Source organism: Cervus elaphus, chromosome 32 (assembly GCF_910594005.1).
Source record: "Cervus elaphus chromosome 32, mCerEla1.1, whole genome shotgun sequence".
NCBI classification, from domain to species: Eukaryota; Metazoa; Chordata; class Mammalia; order Artiodactyla; family Cervidae; genus Cervus; species Cervus elaphus.
Window position 1 is genome coordinate 15,457,209 of NC_057846.1, and position 17,420 is coordinate 15,474,628.

Consider the following 17,420-nt stretch of genomic DNA (forward strand, 5'->3'; position numbering starts at 1 on the left):
AGTATAAGCATATATCACATTAATGAAATTGAAATTTTTTTACCACTAAAATATTCCATCATTATTTAATGTTTTCATTAATTACTATATCATCAATATTGTAATTACTATCATTTAAATTCACCTTCTACTTTAATACTAGAAGTTCTAGTATAGGTTATCCAAAATCTTCTTGGTTTTTCTTTTGAATTCCAGACATGACTGTAGCCGACATGCCATCGAATCCTGCTGTTCTAGACCCTGAGGGCTCTCACTGCCTGGGGGCTGCAAGAGGAAATTGACTTTGTTTTCATCTCAATCGTGTTTGATTTATAACACTGTAATTAAAAGTTTTTAAAATGTGAAAATCCCTAAGAAATATTCTTTATTCAATGCAGTAGAACCTGAATATAACTATAGTTCTCGGTCAATTCAAAGATGCTTTTCGGAAGGTTCCATATGCGTGTGATCATGAATCACCAGTTGGTAACCTTTCTCTGGGCTAGTTTTCCCTAAAGGACAGATTTGTCTTCAGGAACTAATAAACTGAGTAAGGCGTACCTTTGAATATTAAATGTGGTGGTGATATTAATCTTCTGAGTCCAGCACAGTTATCACCTGGAGGTTGTCCTCCCATATGGAAAAGACTAGAAACTGGGAGGTTTTTCTCTTGCTGTAGTTATGGCTGATGGCTCATAATAAGACTGTGACTAGGCCCTGGGCATTGTGATGAGGAGGGTCACAGAGCAGTGGGTAAGGGGAGACCCATACATGTGAATGGCTTTTTCTCTGATTAGGCAACACTAGAGCCAGTTTTAGACAGTTCTGCCTATCATTCAATATCTCATGTATTTAAACTTAGAGGAGTTTCTAGATCTTACACATATCTTATAGAAGAACTTCTCAAAAGATTTGAGGACCTGCTTTCTTACCTATTACTAGGTTTTAGTTCATGTTATTGGGGAGGCTTCTCACTGCTGTTTACCTCACAGGAAGTAAAAACCACCCTGTCTGCTACCTACCTCTGCGTTTTCAGATGGTGGTTTTCTTTCCTTGGTGTAGTCCATCATCTCACGCTGTAGTTATATATATATATATATACAAGGACAGAGTTTCTCAAATAAGAACGTGGATCCTCAAATCTTGCACGGTGATGCAAGATAGTAAGAGCAAGCAGTGAGGGAAGGGTGAGACAGAGTTGTAAACTTCCTGGCTAAGCTTTAAGAAAAGCACCAAAAAAAAAAAAAAAAAATTAATAAACAATTGAAGCAAAAAAACAAAAAAAAAATTAATAAACAATTGAAACAAACAAAAAAAAACATTAATAAACAATTGAAACAAAAAACAAACAAACAAAAAAAAAACATTAATAAACAATTGAAACAAAAAAAAAGAAAAGCACCAACACAGAGATCTGGTGATACTGGCAAAATATTTTGTGTGGAAGAGGGGCTTTTTGGTTTTGACTCTAGTGTTTAAGGAGATCTCTCTCAAACCACAAGGTGGCCACTAAAGTAATACAGACCTCAATGGTGTATCATACATAACAAAACCTTTTACACAAAGTTCAGAAAATCAATAAACAAATAAGCACAAACCACATAAAATGTCAACAAATCTCAGGAAGGCAGGAGAGTCTCATTTCTAGACACATTATAATATTCAAAATATCCAGTACTTCATGCAAAGAGACAAGAAAATACATCCCATCCTTAGGAGAAAAAGAAAATTAACAGATACTGTCCCTGAGGAAGGACAGACATTGGAGTTACTAGAAAAAGGCTTTAAACAACTGTCTCAATGTTGCTCAAAGAAGTAAAGGAAACCAGGCAAATGATGCTTCATCAAATCACGAGTTTCAATTAAGAGGTTTTTTTTTTTGGCTGTGCCCTTGGGATACGGGATTTTAGTTCTCCAACCAGTGATTGAACCTGGGCCCTCTGCAATGACAGCAGAGTCCCAGTCCCTGGACTACAAGGGAATTCCCAACATAGAGATTATAAAATGGAGTCAAATAGATATTCTGGGGCTAAAAGTACTATGGGCTTTCACCTGTGTTTATTATATAAAATATTAATAGGGACTTCCCTGATCACAGCCGATCCCTCTCCAGCCAAAACACCAAGATGTTGAATTTTGCTCATCATCCTCACACATGACCTGTTTCCACCCTAGCTGAACAGTAGAATCACTTTTCAAAAAAATTATGTTTCACCCTGAGATGTGCTTATTTAATTGGCCTCAGACCATGATTTGGTGATTGTGTTAGTTTTGGGAAGAGCACCCAGCTGCTTAGTATTCTCTTGAGAGTACTTCCCCTACAGATACAGGCTCAGTGTAGAAGTGTGTTGAAAGGCAATACATTTCCAAGCCCTGGGAGCAAAGCAGGGGAGACCTCCTTTGAAAAAACTTTCATTTTGCTTGGGGAAAAGAACATTAAGTTAATGATAAGAAGGGCTTCTGTGGTATCTGAGAGGTTAGGGGATATTATATTGCTTGGGTCTTCTTTCCAGGGCCGCTGTGTGTGTGTTGGGGGGGTTGGGGGGTGGCACAGCAGCCTGTTTGGAGGGTGAGTAGGTGCATAACTAAGGCCTCACCTGAATAAATGTGGGATGGGGCCGTACAATGAACTCTGCCCCCAATTACTTCAACTCAGAGGCTTCACAGAAAAATCTTCCTAAGGAGTGTTCTTGGCCTGGAACAGCAGAGCTGCGTCTCTCTGGCCCCATGTAGCTGCCCCAGGGCAGAGACAGGCTGGGGACTACCCAGCGGTTCACACTAGGTGTCCATGACACTGTCCATATGGTGGGCCAGGGTCAGGCGCCTGAGAAACCAGCCAGTGGGCTGAACACTGCCACCAGGGTGTGGATGAAGAGAGCTGATGGTGGGAAGCTGGAAGGAGTGGAGCTGAGCTGTGTGGAAGGAGCTGTGAGAGAAACAGGGAAGACTCAGGGTTAGGCTGAACCTTACCCACGTCACCAAGTGCAGAGCCAGATCTATGTGTTTACAGCTGCATGAAGAAAACTAGAACTTCATCAACATGCTAGATTTTTCAGCAACAGACTTTATTATTTAAATATTTACAAATAATAATCTATTGAAAAAAGTTTAGTTTCTTACAAAATTTGGCATTCAGTGTTCCCAGATCACTTTACTATCTTGGATTTATATGTCAGATTTTTCTTCATAAATAGTTCACCCAAAATTCTGAATTATTTGCTAAATTGTACGTTAAAAGCTCTTTTAAAGGGTTTTTCACCCCCCCTTAGTTTTCTAAATCTAAATGAAGTTTTCTCCACTTGATTTTAGGATCACTGTTTCTTCAACATGAGAACCTTAATGTTGATTATGAAATGAGGTTACTGAAGACTTTCCTTCTTTCATGACACAGTGTTTTGTACAGTCTGAATCCACACATGTACCTCAGGAGTGGATCTTATGAATAAAGGATTTGTTATTATTTTTCAGTGAATCACTTCTTCAGGATGAATTATGTAGTATTTCTCTTCTTACTTCCTGTCATAGTGATTATTCCTTCACTGAATTTTCTTGTGCACATCGACTGTGCTTGGCTTAATGTTTATTCACAGTGATTAGACCTAGAGGCTTTCCTAGATGGAGTCTATTCATGTTGTTTATCATTAATTATAAATGAAAGCATTTTCACATTGATTGCAGACTTGGGATTCTCCCCTATGCAAATCCTCCACTATGTTTAAAGTTTAGAGCTGTTGTTAAAGATGTCCACATTCCTTATATTTACAGTGCAAGTTCTCTCATGACATCTATGACCACACAACAGACTGAAGGTTTTGCTATATAAATGTCACACATGTGGATTCTCTTTCCTATAAATTTGCATATGTCAAGCGGAGTAAGGATAACTGAAGGGTCCTCCCCACTGATTAGTGTTTTACAGTGATTACAGCTTTCTTTGATGTGACTCTCTGATGTGTTCAAATATTAAAGCTATGGTTGAAGTCTTGTTCATGTTTATTACGTTTATAATACCATGTCATCTAAGGTCAGAATACTTACTGAAGACATTCATAATTTTCTCTCCATTGTGGGTTCCCTCATGTCGCCTAAGGGCAGAACACTGACTGAAGGCTTTTCCACAGAGATGACATTCATACGGTTTCTCTCCAGTGTGAGTTCTCTCGTGACGTCTAAGAGCAGAACATTTACTGAAAGTTTTCCCACAGAGTTGACATTCATACGGTTGCTCTCCAGTGTGCGTCCTCTCATGCTGTCTGAGGTTGGAGGACTGACTAAAGGCTTTTCCACAGAGATGACATTCATACGGCTTCTCTCCAGTGTGAGTCAGATTGTGTTTTCTAAGGTCAGAGCTTTGAATAAAGGCATTCCCACAGATATGGCATTCATACGGTTTCTCTCCAGTATGGGTCATCTCATGTCTTCTAAGGCTAGAGCAATTGCTGAAGGCTTTGCCACACAGATGGCACTCGCATGATTTACCTCTGGTGTGGATCTGCTTATGTGGATTAAGGTATGACTGGTCACTATGGGATTTTTGATACTCTTTGCTGATATTGGGTGTCTTTTCTGTGTGAGTTAACAAATGTTGACTCAGTGTGGAGCTAGGACTGAAATCTTCTCCCAAATCATTACATTCACAGGGATCCTCTGGAGTGTGAAATGTCTGCTTTTGGAAAGGAGATGAAAGGCTGTTAGTGGTTTGTCTACATACATTCATACACTCCTTGCTCTACATACGAATCCAAAACACATCATTCAGTGCGAGCTTCCATTTACAATATTTCCAATATTACCTGCATACACACAGTGATTTGCTTTTTATGTGTTATAAAGACTTTCTCTAAATAGTATCCCAACTTCAGTTTGAGCTTATAGGTTAATTCTGAAGACTGCAATATGTTTCAAAGACTAGACATATGAACAATATTTATGCATTTGCCCATCCTCTCTCTTTTTTTTTTTTTAAGATCTGAGGTTATGGTTTTGAGGTCAGGTTAATTTCTTCACTAAATTCAAACCATTTAAAACTTTTTGCTCAGAAATACCTTAATCCAAATTATTAATACCCACTGCCAGGTTTTTAATGTTGAGGACCAGGGTTAACACTCAGGAAACTTACCATTGGGATGATTGTAGATGTGTCCTTCTTGCTGATATGCTGTGTGGCTAACAATTCTTCTTTAAAGGCACTTTCCCTGCCTAAAATAATTGGGAAAAAAAAATTAGAATGGCATTAGGGAAATGGGAATGTTGAAAAACTCTGACTTCTATGTTTCAAAAACTGGCATGTCGATGGGGAACACTCCAAGAAACAGAAACACATTATAGGGCATTGACAATTAGTAAAGATTTTCAGGACTGAAATATGAAAAATTTAAAATGGAGATGAGATGCTGAGTAGGTAAAGAGGGAAAACCTTCAGAGGGGAGGATGGGAACAAGAGTTATTAAGTGAAAGTTTAGTAAGTATATGAATGTCCTTTTCCCTAAAGCCAAAAAAAAAAAAAAGATAATGGCAGGAGGACACATGAGTGAGCCTGAAATAACAGCATTTAAAGAATTTTGCCCTAGTGTCCTTCACCTACATCTTAGAAAATATCACTCAGTTAACAAAATCTTCAGTTGATGTTTTCTAAGTATGTACTCAGTATCACTGACTAGGCACAGGCCCCTGATGCATACCTGGACTGTGACTTTGGAAAAATCCTCTTCCTTCAATCCACAGCTCTTCACCTTGCTCCAGCTGGAAAATCACATCCAATTTGCAATGCTGATACCCTGTTCATGGAAAAAAGGTGAATTCTGAGTTTTGTGCTAGCAAAAGCACATTATCATCAAGTCCAGGACAGGCTACTGAGAAATAACAAGGCTGACCACTCAAGTTCAGCTCAGGCAACAACACCTTGAACAGAGAAAACACTGAAATACAGGTTGTGTGTCCAAAATAGTGAAGACCTCTAGATGCTGATGTCCATGTTCAAAGACAGGACACACAGAATCCTTAGTCTTTTCCAAAATAGAGAAATTAAATGTCCCCATAGTAGGTTGTATATTATTTTCAAACAGATGCCAATAAGTTCCACAAGTATAATCAAGGTTTTACCATTTTCTCTAGTCTGCTGTCAATCCTCAGCACAGTGACTGAAGCAGAATAACTAGAAAATATTTACTCAATTTATTGATACATCAAAAATATTAAGTTCCCAGGTCTGTTCTGAATATTAGAGACTGAATAGGAAGAAAGAGATTAAACTGTGGTCAAGATTACATTTAGTAGGGTGACAAACTGGATGTAAGTATTCCATAAAGAAACAACTTGAATGTAGTTATAAGGCCTACAAAAGCATCAGGACAGACACTGGGTGAGTATGTAGAAGCTGTTCTAGAAACTTATTGACTGAATCAATAAATACCTACCTACCTACCTACCAGGGCTTCCCTGGTAGCTCAGACGGTAAAGCATCTGCCTACAATGCGGGAGACCCAGGTTCGATCCCTGGGTCAGGAAGATCCCCTGGAGAAGGAAATGGCAACCCACTCCAGTGTTCTTGCCTGGAAAATCCCATGGACTGAGGAGCCTGGTAGGCTACAGTCCATGGGGTCGCAAAGAGTCAGACACGACTGAGCGACTTCACCTCACCTCACCTCACCTCAACTACCTACCAACCAACCTACCTACTTATCTACTCACCTGCATACATACATAATTGACAGACTCACCCACGAAGACCAGATGACTGATATTTTCCAGCATCACGTCTCTGAACAGTTTTCTCTGGGATGTGTCCAGCAGGGCCCATTCTTCCTGGGTGAAGTCTACAGCTACATCTTCAAACGTCACTGATTCCTACAACATGGATATTATGGTTCTGACAGAACAACTGTATTAATGTCCAGGGCAGGAGGGTTGATATGGCAGCGCTGAGTAAGGGGGTGGAGATGCTGGGTGTACAGAAGGATCAAGCCAAGTTTGGGGTTCCCATTAGTTCATGCTGAGCTGGTGTCTGCTTTTCAGATATATCACAGAGATATACACAGCCTGAATTAATACAACTTTGTCATAAAGAAATACCACATAAAGTGTGGTATGATAAAACATGAAAAATTTCCCCCAAACTGGTAATTTTGAGTTCAGACATGTAATTAAAACCTTCACTTGAAAATTCATAAAACTCTCTTCTTGATTAATTTCAAATAACTTACAGACATATCACAAGGCAAACATTAACCATGATTTGCCACTTTTAAACCATAACTATGGTTATATCATTCCCCTAAAAGACCTTCAGACTCCTCATCTATTAAATGGTTTACTAATGTGATATGAGTATTGAAAGATCCAACGAACTAATGGATGATGTTCTTCCTATCTAAGTAAACATGCATTAAATACAAACCTCAGTCTATTACTCAGTAAACTGTCCAAGAATCTTGAAACCATCTTCATCATTCTTCAGAAATGAACAAGCTTCATATAGAACTTGGTATCAGTAAGTGTGGTCTCACTGAACTCAGAGTTGGATGTTGACAATAAGGTATGAGGTCAGACAGTTCAGTAGCATAAGCCAGGGACTCTGAGAGAGCTCTCTTGAAGGACAGTCCTAGCCTGACCATGCCTGTTCTCAATTTTCTCTGGGACCTCAAACACCACTCATCACTCTCTCCTGTCTTCAGCTTGCCTCTCTGCTAAAGAATAACAGAAGCCTCTTGACTGAGTTGGGCTATCTAGCTCTTCAAAACTATCCACAGGGTCTTAAAACTTTTACTTTACTATCCTCCTCCTGAACATGCAGCCACAATAAAGGAAATAATACCCTCTATATATTAATTTCAGTTACCAAGTATGAAAAAAAGGTTAATTTTCTTTTTAAGAAATTCCTAAAAGAGCAGATATATTCTATCAAAACTTTAAAGTTAGAAAAAAATAAATAAATGATTCCTCATGCATTCTCTGTCCTCAACTTCCCTCGTCCTCCTTTCAGAGCTCCCCCCCAACCCCCAGGACTGGTGAAGACTGGACTCACTGAACTCAGGTGATGAGACCTCAGCCTCTCCACTGGATGGTAAACTTCTGCTCCTCCCTCATCGCTGGTCAGCACAACCTTAGGCCATTACAGCCAATAACATGATTAACAAGTGAATTATTCCCTGATGAGACCAGGGACAGATTAGAGAAAGAATACTTCTCTCACCTCTTCTATAAATACACAAGCTGCACGGAGGCTGAAATAAATCAGTGTGATGTTAGGAAGGATACCAGTTAATAGATTTCACTGGTGCTCAGACCCATGAATACTTTTTGATTGCATTTAGAACATCCATCCAATAAACAAAACCTGCCCATCTCCTCTCAGGAGCAGGGTATGCAGTTTCAGCAGAAAAAGGCATTCCCTACTCACCAATGGCTGCATTGTCAATAACTCAGTTGCCAGCAGTCTTTCTCTGGGTTTTCACTCACAGACAGTCCCAGCATTAAGCAGGCAAAGCTGAGGATGGAGAGAAAAGTCGGAAGACTCCAGTCCTGTGCACAAGTTCCAGTCCAACACCTCATGAAACCCCAAACCTTCACCTGGTTGTTGACTCCCAGTCTAACCAACAAACATGCAGTGCACACTCTATGAGAAACACACAGAGGATGCTGCTGCTCTCCCAGGGTAGCCGTTAAAAACAACAACAGGAGTACAGACAACTTATGGACACGTATGGACAAGAACATCAAAGCTCAAAGTACTGAGCTTCATATCAATAAGTCACTTCAATAACTCTGTGGTATCCAGAGTTATTCAATTCTCTCCCTGACTCCAAACCATAGTGACTCCTGACTCATGCCACATGTAGATTTTGGTTTTCATTTGTAGGTAACACTGGGAATTCTCAGATTTCATTATTCTTGATTTATGCACCCACAATGGTTCTTCAGCATTCATGGGGGCTCTCTGAAAACTCACTCCCTTCCAGCTCTCCCTTAACCCTTCTAGATCTGTCCCCCATGAACTTAGAAGTCAGTGAACTAAAAATCTGCATTATGATGGAATTAATTTAAGAATTTATTCCATTTGGAGGAATCATGGCACCTATCCTGCCAGCCTTGTTCTTAACATCCCCTGCACCAGAAAGCAGCAGGAGTCCAAGAGTCACAGTGGACCATCATGGACTGTCTCAACCCTGCAGGTCAAGGATGGCTAGAGTTTAGGAGGAAATCTAGTTAATGCCACCTGATTACCTTAGTAAAGGGGTAGCTGAAATTCTTGAAATCCCTGCATTAATCTTCATTAGCTGCCATACGCCTGCATTTCATTATATACAAACACACATATGTGTACATGCATACATATACATATGCACACAAATGTGTGTGACAGACACACAGAGAAAGCATTTATAAAGTGTAAATTCTCCCCTTTGTTGTTGTTTAGTTGCTAAGTCATGTCCAACTCTTGCGACGCCACAAACTGCAGCCCTCCAGGCTTCACTGTCTGTGGGATTTCCCAGGCAAGGATGCTGGAGTGGGTTGCCATTTCCTTTTCCAGGGCATCTTCCCAACCTAGGGATTGAACCCATGTCTCTTGCATTGGCAGGCGGATTCTTTACCACTGATCCACCAGGGAATTCTCCTCTAAAATACCAATGATAACTAAATATATTTTATGGAAAAATGATGATAATGGGTCATAAATAAAAGTAAGATTAACTCACCCATTTGTACCTGAGGTCCACAAAAGAAAAAAAAAAAGATACATTTGCATCAAATATGACTCTGTGCTTGGATATTTATATACTCACTTAGTCCTCACAGTAACCTGGTGATTTTATCAGTTTAACAGATGACATGGATAGTTTAAACCTCAACTAGCAGAGACTTTCACTAAATCCAACCAGAGGTAAACCTTTCCCTTCCCCTCTGCCCTGATCTGCACAGAACTCTACCGCTCCCTGAGGCCATTCATCTCACTAGTCACTAGATATTTATTTATGCTCTGTCCTCCCATGGTCTAAATCTCCCTAAGAATGATACGATTAGGCAAGTTCACCTCTGACCATTATGTAGGAATTATAAACACAGAGAAATGTCCATTGTAAGGTAACTTGCCCTCCGTGCCTTGCCCACAAGTGGCTGCAGTCCTGTAAACAATTATTTTCTGATTATAAACTCCTTTCCAAAATAATGGAGTCTGTGCTTCCTGGCAAAAATTCTAATATTTACCCCAGCCCATGGAAAAGCTAAAGAAGCCAACTATTGGGGAAACAGTCACTCACCACCCATAACTACACAGCATATAACTATCTTTCAGGCTCACATGTGTCTGGCTCCAAAGTCTGTTCCCTGACCACAGTTTAATGTGAGTTCTGTCCTTTCATGGTTTAAAATGCCTCTGAAAAATCAGAACCCCAGAGGGATAAACATTCAGCAGGCAGGGGATGGATAAAAATGGCGTAGGGTATGTAGGCGAGCTGGGATGCTTCCAGAAGGCTTTATGCTTGAGATCACAGAGTTCCATACTCGGTGACCGCAACCCAAATCCCACGAACCTCGGGGAGAGAAGCCTGACAACTGGGGCTTCTCCCTGCAACAACCAAACACTCTGATGACCAGAGGCCTAAAATCAACTGCCTTCAGCCAGAATCAGGGAGAGGAGAGACTGAGATGCAGGGCGTTTGGACAACACCAAAGCTGCACTCAGCCATCAGATATACCCCCTCCCCTCTAAGGAGCCCAGCGCGGGTTATGTGTCAGAACTGCCACGCCGGTTTAGAGCAGAGACCTTCGATCGTTTTCCCAAGTAGAATCCATACATACTCTGTAAGATGTCAGGTACATGTCTCCACGGAGCAGAATGTTCAACCAGCATCTTCCAAAGCTGACAGACCCTGCAGAGGGAGAAAACGGACATTCCTTCATTCTCTGAAACTGAGGCAAGTCTGTGGTTTCACCTCTGAGCTCCTGCCGTCCTACACGCAAGGCCAGGAAGTGGCTGGACACCCCGCTCCAGGTGGGCCCTAAGCTCTATCCCAGTGTTCCTCCTTACTGCGTGTGGACTGGGTCCTATGTTCTTCACCCCTTAGCACCTGCCTCTATCCTGAGCTCTGAGGTACCGGCTCTTCAGAAGAATGAGGACACCCGTCCCCCCGACACTGGTCCATACCTGCAAACCTGAATCTTCTCTGTGATACACAGGAGGGAGAATGCTGTCCGCATCCCAGACACAAGCAGTGCCAGGGTGGTTCTCAGGCTCGCTCGCTGCCTGTTGTAGGCACACACTCTGAAGAGGAACAAGAATCTTCTGGGGCGAATTGAGGGGACTAAGGATCTGGAGGGTGATTTAAATGTCTGGGGGTGGGGGTGAGAAATAGAATTCTGGGCACTGTTTCCTCTTATTTTCCTCTGTGAGTCACCCAACAAGTTGGATAGTACCGTCAATCAGATCTGTAAGAAAAGCCTCAGATTAATGCAAGGATCTGATAACTGGGGAAAGGCTGTCAATACCGAGGAGAGTTCACAATGTCCAGAAGCTACTCCGTCAACACAGTTTATGTACTGAGTCAAAAAGAGAAGGAAGATCTAGTAAGACTACTCAGGCATTGTCCATGGGGTTAGGTTAGGTTTTGACCTCAAGGCAGATTTAAATTGAAATGTAAAATAATTTTTTTACTTTTAGAGTTTTTCTTCTAAGGACATAAAAGATATCCAGGGAATCCCTATGCACACAAAACAGAACAGCCCTGTGAATGGCAAGGGACATATCTAGCTATCACTGTGCTTTCCCCACGCTTCCAAACAGAAGGCATCAAAGGTCACCAGTAGGTGAGAACTATAAATAAAGGTAGCCCCGTGGGAGCTGATATCTTTCTCCAAATTATCACCATGAATTCATGTGGCTTAAGGAGAACCCAACTCAATGAAAAAGACTTAGAAAAAATAACCAAAGCAGTAATTATTAAAAAGACTAAAGTGTAAGAGAGACTGGCATGGAAAAGAGACTGAATATTATATTCAGATTCCTTTGCCTTGGAGCAGAACATCATTTATAAAAATTATACAATAATTTTAGTGTATAAAATTAGTGTATAAAATTTAATAGTTTGTATTAAAAACCTTAAAACAAACTATTAAACTATTAAAAACCTTAATTAACAGAACTTCAAAGCATATCACAAGAATGAAAATAAGAGATTATAAGACATCAGAAGGAAAAATGACTTGACAGGGCTCCAAAACTTCTGAAGTAAAATAAAGATTTATTAGTAATTTAAGAGAAGAGACCATATTGGGAGAGCAGAGAAAAGAGAACAGACAGTGCTAAAAACTCATTCATTTATGTGGATGACAGGCTTTAAAATGAGCAAGAGATAAAAGAATTAAGTAAAAATCAAGTAAAAACTATTGAAAGGATCAGAGAGAAATTGAAAACTGTGAAAGACAAGTCTGCAACTTATAAAATCCACATTAACGGTAAAGATAACAAAGGAAATGATACGACAAAAATAATGTTATGATTTAATTCAACAAAGAAGGATTAAAACATATAAAAAAATACACAGAACAATACAGTAGAGACAACAGTCTTAGATAATTGACAGGAGACGTGAAGGAGGGAACGGAGAGCTATTGCTCCCATCATAGGACCATTATCATTACTGACATTCATCACCGTGACGGTACTTATTACAACAATTATGATTTATCATTGTTGTTAAAAAACACTGACTCACCTTTCTCTGTTCACACAGGGCACCGAGTTTCCTGAACGGACTACAGAGGGTTCCACAAATACATACAAATACACTGATGCTTTCAAGTCATTCCAGGGCCCTTTCCAGAAATGAGTGTCCATCAATTTCCCAAGTTTCTCTCAGGAGGCCAGAAGTGGCCATTTTGACAGAAGAGACTAGATAAGGACATCCTGGCCTGCCTGAGCCTCTGGAAAACATTCTAAGTCATATTGGGGACCAGCAACCATTTGATCCTGCCTGCAAAGCCTGGGAAGGAAGCCCACAGCTGACCAGGCTCAGTGAAAATTTTCCTAGAGTCCTTGGAGGCCCTGGAATAGATACCACAGGAGAAGCATGGAAACTACAGAGGAGGTCCTTGCCACCTGGAGGCTCCGTAGCACTTTCTAGGTGCGCCCAGAACCAGGCAACTGCTCACCTGCTCTACATCCTACGAGTATAGAGGAGGGCAAGAAGGGACCATCTAGCTGCCCACTCACAGCCCCAGGCTTGGAAGCAAGATCTCAAAGTACATACCTCTAGGCTGGGGTGGGGGGCAGATGGCAGAATGTGTAGCAAGACAGTCAGGGCTGAGAAAGGCTCTAGTCTTATTGTTCAGAGTAGGCGGGGCCCTGGAGGGCTGGGAAACAGGGCACAGTCCCTGAGTCTGGCCTTCTTCCCGGGAGGCCAGATTCCCAGGAAGACACATACACACATACTTAAATGAATATGAGTGTACGTGTATATGAGTGTACATGCAAACTGTGGAGACTTATTATCTCCATTTATCCCAAAGGAGAGACTTCAGTTCACCCACTGCATCCATCAAATTTGACTGTGTAATTAGCCCCAGAGAAAATTTTAGCTAAAAGCAAAAGAGAGTACGTCAAATAGGCCACATAGGCTTACTGCAATAAAGTTAAAGTGAAAAAATAAACAATAATCAGTAGTAGAAACAAACTATTCGAAAGACAATGATAGTTTAAACAACAGGGTTACAATACAATCAAATGACCATTGCCAATTAACAGTTAAGTTACTGTCACCATGAAGGATGAACATGATCAATACCGCAGAACAGGGCCACGGTTGTTATCTTGAAAAAAAAAGTTTAACTTTAAATAGACTTAACAGAAACAAAGGGCTTGAAAATGAATGAGCCAGTTGTTCAACCTTATAAATCAAGAGAAACTAAAAGGAAACAAGAGTAAACTGACATTTCAAGTTGTTAGGAATTAAGATATTAGTAAAAGTTAAAAGAAATACAAAAGATTAAATAAAAGATTAAAGAATAAAATGAAGAAACAGATTATTTGACAGAAATCAATTAAGTAAAAGTTTTGATAGTCAAATCAAGGAATTAAAAAAGACACATGAAAAGCTTATTTCTCAGGCAAGATCAGTCTTGTGATCAGTCCTCAGTGTGGAGAACATGCCTTCAGGGCTTCGACTCAACACACCCCTTTCCAATGCCACAACCACACAGGGGAAGGAATTTACTGAGTGGCCTAGAAAGTCTCCTGCTGTCCAAGTATTCAAAACCAGTAAACAGGAGATGGACAGGTGGATTTTTCTGTCCATTTCTTCAGAACACCCTCCCACCCTACAAGAAGCCCCACATATTTGGTGGCAGCAGTGGGTATGTGAGCTGGACTGGCCTTCCCTGTTAGTCACAGACCCCATGGTCTCCTTAGCATCTGCCAAGCACAGGGTCACCTCAGGGGAGGATGGAAGAGATTTCCCTTCCTCTTGTTCCTGAGCTTCTCGGTCTCCCTCCCATTCCTGGCTCCTCAACAGCACTCCTGTCCTTTCTTCCAGCTACCTTCACAGAGGCAATGCCCTCTAATCCCTTCTCATTGGAGAGATACTTTTGACCTGCATTTAGTTTAAAAAGTCTAGACCCGACTTCCCTGGTGACACAGCGGATAAGAAGCAGCCTGCCAATGCAGGGGACATGGGTTTGATCCCTGGACTGGGGAGATTCTGCATGTGGTGGAACAACTAAGCCCACGAGCCACAACTACTGAAGCCTGTGCCCCCTAGACCCAATGCAACAAGAACAACATAAAAAGTCTGGATCCTCCCTTATCAAGCGGACTCATGACTTCCTGCCAGTGATGGAGCAGGCTAGGGGGTCAGCAGGAGAGGCCCTCAGACGGGAACCAGCACCGTCCCCATGGGAACAACATGGCCTGACTGGGAGAGTAACAGGGCCTGCCCTTCTCAACCCTGCCTGCCCCTAAAAATCACATCTAATTCTGAGCAAGAGCCACTTCCTTTCATGACTTTAATACCAATAATCTCAAAGGATTTAACTCCTCTTTCCCAGAATATCACACTACAGCTATCAAAAAACATATTAAGAAGACCTAATCAGTAGCACTGGAAAAGATGAAAGAAAGGAGTAGCATTGGAAAATGTGCAATGGAAAGAGCGCAGCAGCTTATTCACCCTGAGCAGAAGTGCTCTCTTCCAACTAATTCTGAGGACAATGCAGCTCACCCTTGATCACTTTCCAAGACAAGACGAAAGGATGTCTAGGCGGGGGCCTCTCTGAAAAGAAGACTGTGAAGAGATGCCCCGGGGAGCAGCAGGGCCCCAGGACCAGGCGAGGCTGGGGAAGGGGACTCCGGAGAGGACAGGTGTCTGCAGAATCCAGAAAAAGCGCCCAGACTTGGTTGGAAACCTCAGTTCACAGCCCACTAAATTAAAAGCTCATCTAAGGGGATACAGATGTTGAATATTAGACTAAGGGGTTAATCTAGGGTTTGACTGTGAATGTAAAAAATTACCAATATCTTTAGCAAGAACACACTGAGGTAGCATAAACTTATTTAGCACTAAGGAATATTTTCAATATATGATATAAATGGAAAACCACTGAGACATCATCAACTGAATCTGACACAATACACGTGAAAGGGAATTAAGTTGGAAATTTAAGAACAAAATGAATGAATCTGGGATCTACTTTTCTTTTGCCCCTGGCTGCTACTGTGGCTCATAATAACTCCCTCCTCCCATTCTGTCCTTTTCTATCTGTCTGTGGATCATCTTTTTGTGTCTTTTCGTTCACCCCCCTGCTTTTTGTCCAGGTCACTCTCCTTCACTCTTTATTGTGTCTTTCCAAGCCCAGGGGACCCACTCCCCCAAGCTCAACTGCCCTCTGCTTCTATCTCACGCTGTCTCCCTGGTTCTCTCTTGATCTCCCTTCCGCCTCATCCCCTTGCCCCACCTACACATTCACAGGACGAGCACGCCTTCCAGTGGGGCCTGGGAACGTAAACACACCCTGACAGGCGCTGCCAATGGGATGGGATATGAAACCACGGGGTGTCACAGGACAGGGGTGGCCGGGCACTCCCACCCCGGGTCTCGGGGGCCTGTCTGAGGAGATGACTGCGAAGAGATCGCCTGGGCAGCAGTAGGGCTGGGGCCCAGGATGAAGCAAGGCTGGAAAGGAGGAGTCCAGAGAGGACAGGGGTCTGCGGGACACGCGGTCAGGAGCAGGCGTGACGGCCCGACTCCGCCCTCCAGGGCCGGGGGACACGCCGTGAGGGACCTGATCAGGCGCGGGGAGGGGAGGGAAGACGGGGACGAGGACCTAGGCTGGAAGGTTGGGGCGAGGACCAGGCGCGCAGCGGTTTTACCAGAAACAGGTGTGGGTCCGGCCCCCGCGGCAGAGCGCCTCCAGACTAGGCGGGGCTCCCCGCGGCTGGGACGGTAACAGCCGCGGGGGCCCGGGAGTGTGGAGGACCCGGCGCTGAGCGCGTCAGCGCGCGAGTTTGGACGCGAACTACTGAAACTCACTCGGTGAACCGGGCCGCCAGTCCTGGAGATCTGCTTCCCGGTTGGCAGGAAATGGCGCCGCCGGGGGGCGTGGCCAGGGGGGCGGGGCTCTGGGGGGGCGTGGCCGCGCCACCTCCCCTCCCCTGGGCGTTTCCGGTTGGTGGGTACCGCGTCTCTCAGTCTCCATCACCTTGGGACCTTGTCCGGTGTCCGGCCCCAGGCGCCGCGCCCACGTTCCCTCCAGTCAGATGTTTACGGTGCCTTCAGGTAAAAACCTAGGGTTCTGAGGCCACTTATATTGAATGCAGAGATCTTTCCTTCTCAAGAAATAGAAAAGGATTTAAGTCAAAAATCCTTTCTGGGAGCGTGTCCTGTGAGTCCTGTGATACGTTTGACATTTGAGTGGGAATGACATCCCACATGTTGTGTAAGTCATTACTCTCTTAATATATTGTAGTTTCACATTTTCGTTTGTGTTTATTATCGCAGTTACTTGAAAGTAACAAGGGACACCAAGTAGCCCCTCCCAGACCAAACTCTGACCACCCCCCACCCCCACCCCCAGCCCCTGACAGCAGCTGTAGGACTTGAATGTCCAGCCCAAATCCTGCTCTTGTTCCCTAAATTCTCCTGAGAGTACCCAGCCCCCTACCTCCCCGTTCCAGGATCTTCAGCAACAGGATGATTTGTTCACTAACAAGTGGTCTAGTGGGCTCTAGACCACTCAACCAGTGATATGGTGCTATGAACTGAATTGTGATCCCCCCTCCCCTCAGTTTTCATACGTTAAAACCCTGTGCCCCCAATGTGATGGTGTTTGGAAATGGGATCTCTGGGAGGTAATTAGAGTTAGATGAAGACGTGGAGGGGTGGGCATTGGAGGAGGTCACCAGGAGAAGATGGAACCACTGGTCGACTCAAGAACTGTGTTCTGCCCGTAGTCCG

The 17,420-nt window shown here is 42.8% G+C and overlaps 1 protein-coding gene across 18 annotated transcripts; it reads right to left on the reverse strand.

Annotated features, from left to right (window-relative positions):
* Window positions 1-3,023: 3,023 nt before the first annotated feature.
* LOC122687795 (zinc finger protein 596-like) lies at window positions 3,024-16,556 on the reverse strand. 18 transcript variants are annotated; one of them, XM_043893445.1, is made up of 9 exons: window positions 16,337-16,546; window positions 15,189-15,332; window positions 13,224-13,326; window positions 11,123-11,239; window positions 10,777-10,847; window positions 6,699-6,825; window positions 5,661-5,756; window positions 5,099-5,178; window positions 3,024-4,645 (listed from the first exon to the last, which is right to left on the reverse strand). In XM_043893445.1, the coding sequence occupies exons 5-9, from the start codon at window positions 10,795-10,797 to the stop codon at window positions 3,995-3,997; spliced, it is 975 nt and encodes a 324-aa protein (XP_043749380.1). In that variant the 5' UTR covers window positions 10,798-10,847; window positions 11,123-11,239; window positions 13,224-13,326; window positions 15,189-15,332; window positions 16,337-16,546; the 3' UTR covers window positions 3,024-3,994. The 18 variants fall into 18 exon arrangements, with proteins under 18 accessions (XP_043749380.1, XP_043749374.1, XP_043749386.1 ...); XM_043893439.1 differs by having other exon boundaries at window positions 11,123-11,403; XM_043893451.1 differs by lacking the exons at window positions 13,224-13,326; window positions 15,189-15,332 and adding an exon at window positions 8,378-8,464 and having other exon boundaries at window positions 3,024-4,642; window positions 11,123-11,403.
* Window positions 16,557-17,420: the final 864 nt, after the last annotated feature.